We start from the raw sequence: 12,051 nt of genomic DNA, 5'->3' as shown, positions 1-12,051 counted from the left end.
TTCTAATTTGTATTGCTCTTGTTTCCACCATTTTTAATTCTTATTTTATAAGTAGGCTGCTCGTTTTTTAGAAAAAAAAAGATTTATATCCCATTCCCATATCTTCCATTAAAGCCACTAGAATGCAAGCACTCTATTATGGACTTGTTTGGTATCCTTTTCTGCACCAAGCACAGTGCTCAAGAGGTAGAGTTCTTGCCTAGTATGCTCAGGGCCCTGATTCAAGAATTACTACCACAGAGTAAAAGGCTGTCAGAACCTAAAAAACCCACATTGGATGAGTTAAAGATATGCCTACCTCCCAAATCGTGCTTTATAGCTAATATTTTTTCACAAATTTTAACATTTTCTTACAGTTGAAGGAGAAAGCTTCTATTCTTGCATCTCACTGACTTGATTTCCCCCTCCGTTTGAAGGTTTCTTGTTCTCCCCAAGGTCTGAAGGTTTGGGTCCAAGATACTTCATATGTGTGTAGTCGGGCTGGGCAGGTCCTCCCTGTCCGTATTCAGATGAATGGCTGGATACATGATGGAAACCTGCTCTGCCCATCATGCTGGGACTTTTGTGAGCAATGTCCGCCAGAAACAGATCCTCCAGCTGTGAACCTGACCCGAGCTCTTCCACTGGGTGAGTACTCCCTATGACCAGGGGAAGAGGGGCAATGAAGCGGGGGACTGTCAGTACAAGGTGTTGAGATTCTGTTTAAGGCAGCTCTGGAACCAAGTTGAGCTTTTTCTTTCCTGATTGTAGTTCTATGGGAAAATCCTCCTTCCCACCATTATCAGACATCAAAGGTAGGTAAACTTGACACTATTGTTCAGTATAGCAAGGGTGAGGAAATGTTCCATGTAAAGAACCTGACTTGCGTGGGTACCAGTGGCTCACACATAATCCTAGCTACTTGGGAGGCTGAGATTGGGAAGATCACGGTTCAGGGCAACCTGCACAAATAGTTCATTAGACCCATCTCCAAAGTAACTAGAGAACAGACTAAAGGTGTGGCTCAAGTAGTAGTGCCTCGCCTACTTCGCAAGCTTGAAAATCCTGAGTTCAAACTCTAGTCGCACCAAATAACTCATTGAGGGTCACAAAAAACTTGGGTGTATTCATTTTGAAATTAAGAGTAAACAAAATTCTGCTCATCAAATACATCAACTAAATATATTTTAGTAGTATCATAACCAGTGAGGTGAATAGGAACTACATTGGAAAAGATACCCAAAAAGGGACATACATACCCACAAAAAAGAAAAAGGTACAAGGAGACACAAATACATACACAAAATGGAGTAGATATTAGACTGTCAAAGACCAGGGGCTTTTCACTAAAGGATATTACGTGTTGAATATTCCTTATCTGAAATGTTTGGGACTAGAATTGTTTTGGATTTCAGATTTTTTTCTGATATCAGAATATTTGCATATTGTAATGAACTAATTTGGGGATAAGACGCAAGTCTAAACAAAAAATTCATTTACATTTCATATATACCTTATACCATCCATAGCCTGATACTGATTTGATAACAGTATTTTTAGTGGACTGGTGTTTTTGACTGTGACTCGTTCACACAAGGTCAAGTGTGGAATTTTCCATGTGTGGCATCATGTCAGTGCTCAAAAAGTTTTGGATTTGGGAGCATTTTGGAATTCATATTTTCAGGTTATGGACGCTCAACCTTCATATGCATTCTGTGAGACTCAAGAGAGTAGAACTGAGGCCAAAACTTGAAGTTTTAAGTAGACAGATTCCAATTAAATCCGCCAGAAGCAGGAAGAGAGTGAAAGGCCTGGCTTGAGAAAAATGCCTTCCTCATAGTCAAAGGTGTTGAAGCTGAGATTCACAACCCACTCACTAAGAATCCTAAGAGCAGAAGTCTTGAATTCTCAATTCAAACTGCAATTTAAATGACCTACATGATTCTATTACAGCATTTTAGAATATGAACAATAAAAATATTGTGAAATGTTTTGGCTTTTTTTTCAACTAGCAGTATTTTTTAAATGGAACTGTACTGCCCTTTGACTGTTCCATGGTCTGGTTGAAAAATAGAGAGCTATCTTCACTTTACGAGTGAAAGTTTCTAAGATTAGCTTCCTTTCTTTCCCAGCTCCTGAAGGCTTAATCCCCCAGGAGGCTCTAAGCAGAGGGTTCTCATGCACTGCACCAGCTAGTCCTAGAAACCTAACTGGGGCGAAGGGAGATGCTGGAAAAGGCAACAGACAGAAGACCAAACATACATAAAGCTGGGGCCAGGTAGCCTGGGTGATTGGATGGAGACACCAGCCCCCTCCACCTCCAGTGTGTTTATTATGTACAGTCCCAACACAAGGTGTAGAGGCTATTCTCGGGGAAGGGAGCATGACATTATAATCCTCAGGAAAAGGAGAAACCTGTGACAGCTTGTAAACATCTTAGGAGAAACAGCTGTATGCATCTTGCCCACTTCTGCAGCTGAGGCTATGCCAATTCAAGCGTGCAATTTATTGGGCATAACTATGCTTGCTCCCTTCTGCAGTTTGGGGCTGTGCCAAATTCAAACACACACACAGCTTATTTGATACACCTGTCGGCTCCCCACCGAGGAGAATTTAGGGCAATTAGTATTTGTGTTGGGGGTCCCTAAGATTAACCTCAGGTTTGTTGGTTCACTAGAAGGACTCGCAGGACTTGCTTGAACTTAGATTGGATAAAGCAAAAGAATACAAAGCAAAATCAGCAAAGGGAAAAGGTGCATGGAGTTTAGTCCAAAGGAAATCTGTTACATGGCAGCTAAAGACCATCTTTGAAAACAGAGTTTCTAAGGTAGCATTCTCAGGTCTTCTATGTTAAAACTCTTTTCTACAAGGTATTCTAGTTAGTCAGCTGGAATGTCTGCAGTTACAATAGTGATGACACAATGATTTATTTGAAATGCTATAGAATCTTAAGTCCTTTGAAGTGGTGTAAATGTAGTGTTTATGCTCAGTTAATTTTTCCTTCTAATACTGAGTTGGTAGGAAGTCTTCATTTTGTATTGTTCTTATTAAATTGCTTTGGCTAGAATTAGAGGGCTACTGGTCCATGAACGGATAGTTCCCAGAGACTTCCCATCTTCAGACCTAGTCTCAGATTTAACTGTAAGAAATTTTCGCCTTCTCATTATCAAAGAGATAAGCAGGGATTCAGACCAATAGCAATTAGAGTTGAAAGAAAGGGAGAGTTAACTCCAGTTGGTTCAGGGGTAAGACCCTTAGGAGTACAAGAGATACGTGTAGGAAGGAGGAAAAAGCCAGACCAGTGAGTAGGCTATGAAATGGTGAAGTTTCTGCCTTAGGAGCAGAACAAAGAAGAGACTCTTGAAAGGAGATCAGGTAGTGGAGATTGCAAACCACTCAGTACCCTGCACCTCATCTAGCTAGCTGGCAGCTTACATTCTTTTTATCTGCTCCCTGTTCATCAGTCATCTTTCTGAAACTGTCTGTTATGTGATTTTTTTTTCATGTTAATTTACTAGTTCTGTGAGGAAACATGCTCAAGAGAGCATTGTAACCTCCATCCAGATTAGTAACATGATCCCGAGAAATGTGCAACAATTACAAGAATAGGCAACTCCTAAGCATTAGTTTTTAAACTTTGTAAACAACACTGTTGAAATTCTAAAGTATCCCCACTCCCATGTTTGTTAATATGTATGAACAGAATTTAACTGAACACCTATTAAACTCTACTAGGGCCTGTGGCAAACCTTACCTATGCTGTTTCTTTTAGGTATATTCTTTCTCATTAAACAAATAAACATCCCTAACCTATTTGTATTATGATTTAAGTATTCTTAATTATGTCTTTAAAACATGAAAACTGAGACCCCCATCTCAACAAACAGCTGGGCAAGGTGGCACACACCTGTTATCCTAGCTCTGTGGGAGACTGGGATCCCACTTCCAGGACAGCCTAAACAAAAAAGCTTGCAAGACTCCATCTCAATGGAAGAAAAACTGGGTGTGATGACACAAAGTTTGTCATCTCAGCTTCAATGGGAATACTAAAATAGGAAGAGCTTGATCTAGGCCAGCCTGGGCAAAAAGCAAGACCCTATCTCAAAAATAACCAGAGGAAAAGGGGCTGGAGGTTGGCTCAAGTAGTAGAGTGCCTGCTGAGCAAGTGGAAAGCTCTAAGCTAAAAATAATAATAATAATAGAATCAGGAGATAAACAGATATTCTGGGTTATGAGTGACTCCAGCCAACTCCACTCTACCTGATACTCTGGCTAGAATAACATCCTGGAATAATGGAAATAGTCTGTAATTACACTGTCCAATACAATAATCCACTAGCCATTGGGATCGCTGAAATGTGTAGTGTCTCTAAGGACGAATACTTTTTTTTCTGTGCTGGGGATGGAAATTGGCCTCATTTGTGCTAGGCAAGCACTGTACCCTGAGCTATATACCCCCTGCCCTAAAATTTAATTTTAATTAAACTTAAATAGCACTAACAGCTAGTGACTACCATATTGGACAGTACAGCTCCAGGTCAGAGGTTCTCAAGCTTTGGCATACATCAGAATCATACTAAAACAATTACTGGGCCTCCCCCAAGTCCCCAGAGTTTCTGATTCAGAAGATTTGCATTGAGCTTTGAGAATTTGGCATTTTTAACAAGTTACCAGGTAATGCTGATATTGTTTCAGGGACCACACTCTAAGAAGCACTGTCTTCTGCCAAGTGTGCTTTTTATAAGATTTGTATGCAGATCTAATTACATTTGTAACCATTACAACTTGATTCCTTTGAGAAAGAATGGAAGTTCCCTAGAGGCGACCTTGGTCACATGCAGTGAAATTTTAAAAAGTTTTTTTCTTTTTTTTTTTTTTTTTTGTGGCACTGGGATTTGAACTCAAGGTCTTGCATTTGCCAGGCAGGTGCTCTACCACTTGAGCCACTCCCACCTATCTCCTTTTGGTCTAGCTATTTTTTAAATAGGGTCTTGTAGTTATGCCTGGGCAGGCGTGGCCCGTGATCATCTTATTTATGCTTTCCAAGTAGCTGAGGTGACTGGCATTCGCCACCATGCCCAGTTTTTATTGATTGAGATAGGGTCTCACAAAGCTTTTGCCTGAGCTGGCCTCAAATCTCAATTTCCCTGATCTCTGCCTCTCAAGTAGCTAGAATTACAGGCATGAACCACCACACGTAGCTTTAAAAAAAAGATTTTTTTAGGTGGAATCTTGCCATGTTGCTGGCCTCAAACTCATGATCCCAATTAGCCACCACATGGGGTTGAAATAAAATTTTTAAATATTATTCTACACTTTATAGAATGCTCAAAGAACAGCCTCCAGTGCCTTAATATTATTGTTAGGCTCATGCTGTAATTGAAGATCAGCCTCATTTTCTTATCTTAATTTTGAGCAAGTCAGATTTGAACCTTAGTGGTTCTTTAACAACCTATTCTTATTTCTCAAAAAAATCAAAACAAAACCTAGAGGTTTAATTCAGGGCCTCTCACTTCCTAAGCAAGTGCTCCCCCACTTGAGCCACACCTCCAGTCCTTTTTTCTTTAGTTAATTTTGAGATGGGGGTCTCACTTTATGCCCAGGCTGGCCTGGAGTGGGATCCTCCTATTTGTGCTTTCCGTTGTAGCTGCAAATGACTGGTTCATGCCACTACACCCAGTTATTGGTTGAGATGGTGGTGTCGACCTTTTTGCCTGGGCTGGCCTCAAACTGTGATCCTCCCCATCTTCACTTCCAGAGTAGCTAGGATTACAGGCTTGAGCCACTATGCCTGGCCTCAAAATATTTTTAAGCTCAATATTTATTAAAGAGATCTTACATGTTGTGATGCCTTCCTCTGCCTACCAAGGTCACTTTAGTTACTCTAAAGCTTGAGTCAAGATTTATCTGTAAAAGAGCCTTTTTTTCTTTTGTGGTACTGGGGTTTGAATTCAGGGCCTGCCTACACCTTAAGCCACTCCACGAGTCCTTGTTTGTGATGGGTTTTTTCAAGATAGGGTCTTGTAAACCATTTGCCCAGGCTGGCTTTGAACTGAGATCTTCTCTGCCTCCTGAGTAACTAGGACTATAGGCCTGAGCCACTTGCACCCCTTTTTTTTTTTTTTGGCGGCGGGGAGAGGCATTGGATTGAGGTTTAAACTCAGGGCTTCTTGCTTACCTAACAGACTCTACCAATGAACCATACCTTCAGTCCATTATGCTTTGGTTATTTTGGAGATGGGGTCTTGCAAACTGTTTGCCCAGCTGGCCTTGAACCTTGATCCTCCTGATCTCTGCTTCCCAAGTAGCTAGGATTACAGGCATGAACCATGTCCTGACAGAGTCCTTTTTAAAGAACTGATATTTCATCCACAGTTGTCCTATCAGCCCACGACTCTTATTTGTGCTTTTTTTATCTCCAGTTGAACTGCGGACATCTTGATAACAACCTCAAAATTCCCCACCCAGGATCTTGTTCATTTTAAAACATCTTAAAATAAGGTCAGGTTAGCCTTATCCCTTAACTGCTATAAAAGTGTTTCCATTATGAGAATTGTTTTTGCAACAGTTTAGCAATGAGAATAGCTCATGGCTAAACTAAACTAACTCCTAGTGCCCAAAGTCTATGGAATCTTCTGTATTTTTCCAAAGAAAGCCTTGGGCGATATGGGTGCATGGGTAGGTATTTAGAAATAGGGGACACCGTATGTTCTGGTTTGCTTGAGATAGTCCAGGTGCTTGATATTCTGGTGTAATTATTAATGATTTACCCCTTTGTATTCTCAAAATGTCCTGGCTTGGAGTGATAAACTATATGGCAACCCCACTTGTAAGGGACAAGGAGGAATAAAAAAGAGAGTTCTTCATCCCATCTCAGAATAACAAGTCCATTTATTTTCCCATATATATCATCTTTAGCTTTCTTAGATACTACCCTAGGTAGTATCTTTTATTGGGTACATTGTTTTAACCTTAAGATGGTGGATGCGTCTTTTCTTCCTCCATATATATTCTATTCTTCTTCCATAATATAGAAAAATAACTGCATAGCTGGGTTTTAGGAAGTCACTCTTGATTCTGCTCTCTAAGATGCTTCTTGTTCACCTTCTAATAATCACCTCTATTCCTCTGACAGTATTTAACTGTTATGATTTAATTGCAAAAATGTCTATAGAAAGTCAATTTTTTGTTGTTTTGTTTTCAACCTTAGATCTCTGTTCCCGTTCCTCTAGCCTGGTGGTCACCCTCTGGCTTCTGCTAGGCAATCTGTTTCCTCTGCTGGCTGGATTTCTTCTGTGTGTGTGGCACTAGGAATGGAAAAGTTAATTCTCAAGATGTTCCTTCATGTCATGTTCCTGTAAACAAAGCACAAAATCTGAGTGCCAACCTTGCACATGGCAGAAGTGGCATTCCTAACTTTGGCTTGGAAGTGTTGACCACTGTCAGACCCTGAAGCAAAGCTTCCCTCCTCATCAGCCACACAGAAGCCTCAGAGCTTGGAGAGGAGAAGGAATTACAAGTGTCACCAAGTCTCTGATTTTCAGCATACATGATCTCCCTGAAGTTTTCCTTTGAAAATGGGATGTGATGCAATTTTCAGAGTGATCATATACCTCAGCGTTTTCCTTAACCTAAAGTGATGGGAAAGTTCATCACCAACACTACAGTCACTTATACAGCAGCTGATTATTGCAAGATTGTGAGTTATGGATCTTGTCCTCAAAGTATGAAGTATCCTTTGATTTCAGGACATAATCGAATCAGGATTTCTGCATCACTGTAGTACCTGTTTTAAATGGAATGGCTGTATATGGTACACCAAACCATTGTTCTTATTGTTCGTTTCACTAAATACCATATTCAACCATGCTTGCCTTTTCAGTTGTGTGGCAGTTCACTACAGACTGTTGTCAGCGTGTTGGTAGGCCTCCATACTCCCTGACTTTTGTCAGAGATCAGTTTCCACCTGCATTCTCCAGTAATTTAATAACAGCTTGAAAAATATGGAAGCAGAGAGAGTAAAATGTACTGCCCTGTAAAACCATTAAAGTCATGCAAACAGAAGAAAACATAATTATATGTTTTGCACACAATAGTAATGTGCAAGACTATTTAATGCCTAAAAATTATTTTATTCAGAAGAAGAAAAGTATAAATCAACAAGGTGGTCTGAATTTTTACTAATAACAAAGTGTAGGTTTGGGATACAGCCTGCCCACTAGACTTCATTTATTGCTCAGTTCACAGAAGTTGGGAAATTGCTGTTGTTTTAATTGTTACCTCCTGCATTTGACACAGATTCTGTGAAGCATTTCTACTCTGGTACCAAAGCTCACCAACCCCGTTTGTTAATTCAACTTTGAAATTCTTTAATGATGGGGTATGTCCAGTTTTTCTCTCTAAAGACAGTCATGTCCTGTGGCATTATAGACACCATACCTGGACAGGCTCCCCTCCCTCCCTTGCTTCTGTTCACCATAGAGGTATTGAGTACTCCAGTTCAGAAATTGTACTAAGTAAGCAAAGCAGCACAGGTGCTAAAGAGAAATTCTAGCTCTTTGGCATTGGAACCAAACATTAAGCCCAAGAATAAAGGAAAATCATTTTTTTAAATGCAGAAATTCAAATATGTGTTTGCATGCAGTATAAATTGGAGGTATTTGTCATTGTGAAAAGCCAAGAGTCCCAAACATACAGTCACCATCAGCTACAGGGACGCTAACAGTAATGGTCAACCAGTCCCACATTCCTAAAGTTGTGTGAGGCCAGACAAAAGTGAAGAGTATATTTTTAAAGAACTGTATAATAAACTTATATACGTATTATAATTACAAATCATCCTACAAAACTGCATAAAGAATTTCACCAAAACTAAATGGGTTAATAGTACCCATTTAGTACCCTAAATGCGATTCGGTGGAAGGTTTGACCATTGACTGTTGTGCAGTAATGCCACTTAGGTGGTATTGTTTCCAAGCATGGTGCTTTTTATACTTGAAATATATTTTTGCTTTATTTTTTATTGATATATTATATTTGCACTAATGAATTTCTGGAGAAAATATTATAGATGACATTTTTGTACATATATTTATTAAGCTTGGAATCTGGTTTCTCAGTGTTTTCTCTGCACAAACATGAAACTTAGTAGTGAAGTGTGATGTCATGAAATCATGAGTTCCTGGAAACGAACTGCATCTATGTCTCCCTGTCTCTTCAGTATGGCTTGAACGAGGTGGCTTCACTGATTCTGCATAGTGTACTTAGCTAGACCTAGCAGGACACTAGAATGTAAGAAATTTTAAGATATGCATTTTAGTCACTTACAATTCGACAATGGAGCAGAGACTTAAAAATTGGAGCTTTCATTGCAGAAGTATTGGTGTAGAATTTAGCTATGAACTAAAGAATATGTAATAGCCTAAATGCTGGTGTTCTTTGGCAGGTTAGTCCTTTCCTGTTAGCAAAAACAAACAAACTAACAGTTACCTATGTACAAGAAGCGGTTTGCAGTGTGGTGGAAAAGCCATGGAACAGAGAAGAAGAAGGGGCCAGCTGATTTGGAGACAGTAGACTGGAGTCCCTCCCAGGATTAAAAAAGGTCAAGTGCTTATAGAAACTGACTACCTCGGTTTTCAGTTCAGATTTGGTTCATTCTGAGTGCTTTAAGGTCCCAGTTGTCAAAAATATGAAGTGAATTTGTCTCAGGTTTTCAAGAACAGAATTTACAGGAAGGAATCAAAAGCCATGTCAGTAGCCTTGAGCTGACAGTTTTAAAGATACTGGCAAGCAGTTTGGTAGTCGTGATGTAGATTCCTCTCATAGTCTCCTGAAAAGCATCCTTTTTCCTTGCTAATTTCTTAAAATCATTGCCCTTACATTTTTCCTATAGGATTCTTATTTTTGTTAAGACCAAATGGACATTCTAAAAATGTTATAAATTATACTCAACATTAGTTTTCAGCCTAAGTTGGCTTAGGGTTTATCAATATTTGAAGTTGAAACATAATTTTATGAAGTTTAAATACTTTTAGGAGGATACATGAATAGGTATGTATAGCAAATATTCCATAAAATTTTCTCAGTGTTGTCTTTAGTATTAGAAGAGGGCAGCTGTGAAACACTGAAATGATTTCTCAGAATTCTTCCAGTCCTCATGTACTACAACTAATACTCATCCAGAATTTGCTAGGTCATTGCTGGCCCTGGTGCGCCTCCTGGAGTGTGCCAGCTTGTGTACTGTGCTCACACAGCCTCTCATGCTTGATGCCTTGACACCGAATGGACAGGGAAGAGCCAACTCAGAGCAGTGCTGGCAGGAGGAGATGGATTTTAGGCACAGCCCAGAGCCCACTTCACAGTGAGCACTAGTTATTCCTGCCCTGACCTGGCAGCCCAGGAGGACTAATGTGTTGTAATAAAGTCTGTGTTTCTCATTCTGAAAAACAAACTTATGTGAAAGGAAAATTCTGTTTTGTTTTGTTTTGTTTTGTTTAAGTAAGGGTTGAGGAGAGAGTGGTAAATTCTTTTATGTTTACATTTTTAATGAAGTAGAAGATTTAAGAATTATTCTTTATTTATGGTATTGAACTTTAAGTGTAATATATTCCTTAGGGAAAAAAACAACCTTAATAAAAATGGACACTAATTTGCATCTTGTCTTTACTTAACGCCATTTTTTTTTTAAACGTGAGTGAGGAACACAAATACAAACATGTACTCTATTTGGGGAAGTGAGGTGTTATGAAATATAATTCACTCTTAACTTATATGTGAGTAAAGTCATCCTCCTTACAGAATGGGGACAGGTCATATGTAAAGTTACAGGGAAGAACCCTCATATGGTTAAGCAGGAAAGCGAGTGACTGATCCATTCACAGAACAGTTTATGCTGTCCTGCAGGTGAGAAGTGTCATTACGTGACCACCATGACTGTCACCCCGGCAGGTGGCTCTTCTTCATAACCTGAATGTGGTGGGACAGTATGTCCCTAGATCTCTGTTAAGCACTTAGTCATTCTGCCTGTGACATGGGAGCGTAGCCATGTAACCTAATTGCTGAACTGAGATCCTTTTCAGAATTTTCTAATATTTAGATTTTTTTATAAAGTTTTAACTATTCCATGTAAGTAGCTAAAACTAGATACAATAAATTACTTCAAGTATTTGATTAAAAATCCAATACTCAGCATACTGAAGATGAAGCTGTCTGCATCTCTTATGTTACCTTATTTACACTACCTTTGGATATAGTCATAGAGTATAGCTTACTAGGGAATCTTATTATATTAGTCTTTTTTCACAGTCTCTCCAGTGGATTTTTTTTTTTTTTAATTTTTGAGTGGGACTTGGGTCTTGGGAACTATTTACCCAGGCTAGCCTCGAACCGCGATCTCCCCAGTCTCAGCCTCCCAAGTAGCTAGGATTACATGTGTGAGTCATCCACTCCTGGCAGAAAAACATTCCTATGTGGAAAAGGTATTAGTCGTCTATAGAACAGGTCACACATTTATAAAGCTATTTCACTGCTCAATTTATCCTGAACATTTTAAAATGAACTTCTTGTGCTCTCCACATGCCATGATTCTGATTTCTCAGAAAAAAATCCCTCAACTAGGATTTCATGGCCATCTGTGTAATGATGCCTAGTGGCTAGTGTTCTCTCCACCTCCCTTGGAAAGCTGACAGCTCATTTATTGCCTTCAATAAAAATTTGGCAGAGCTTAGGGTGTGGCTCAGCAATAGAGGTCTTGCCTGGTATGCACAAGACTTTGGGTTTGATTGCCAGCACCACCAAAAAAAAAAAAATGGCAGCTAGATCATGTGGATTTAGATTGCTGTATGTTACAACATAAAACCTATATTGTAATATATATCTGTATCTGTGTATGTATCTATATATAGAGAGATATATATCTTTTTCATGTCTTTAACCATAACATTGGAAGGGCTGAATACTGAAGATGGACTGTTATTTGGTGGTACTGGGGTTTAAACTCAGGGCTTTGCATTTGCAAAGCAGGTGCTCTACCACATGAGTCACACCTCCTGGACTCTTTAATTCTAAAAGATT

The 12,051-nt window shown here is 39.4% G+C and overlaps 1 protein-coding gene across 4 annotated transcripts in view; it reads left to right on the top strand.

Moving 5' to 3' along the window:
- Lmln (leishmanolysin like peptidase) overlaps positions 1 to 8,863 on the top strand; it is a 62,645-nt gene extending 53,782 nt beyond the window's left edge. For 2 of the 4 annotated variants that reach the window (XM_020183310.2, XM_074073366.1), the window contains 2 exons: positions 417 to 627; positions 7,190 to 8,863. In XM_020183310.2, coding sequence (XP_020038899.2) covers positions 417 to 627; positions 7,190 to 7,290 — 312 coding nt within the window. In that variant the 3' untranslated portion in view covers positions 7,291 to 8,863. Of the gene's footprint in view, positions 1 to 416; positions 628 to 7,189 lie in introns of those variants that run through there. The other 2 variants (XM_074073367.1, XM_074073369.1) reach the window with 2 other exon arrangements.
- The last annotated feature ends 3,188 nt before the right edge of the window (positions 8,864 to 12,051 follow it).

This window comes from Castor canadensis, chromosome 5, assembly GCF_047511655.1.
Source record: "Castor canadensis chromosome 5, mCasCan1.hap1v2, whole genome shotgun sequence".
NCBI lineage: Eukaryota > Metazoa > Chordata > Mammalia > Rodentia > Castoridae > Castor > Castor canadensis.
Note: the sequence above shows the minus strand (reverse complement) of the source record. Positions and strands in the feature narration are given on the sequence as shown.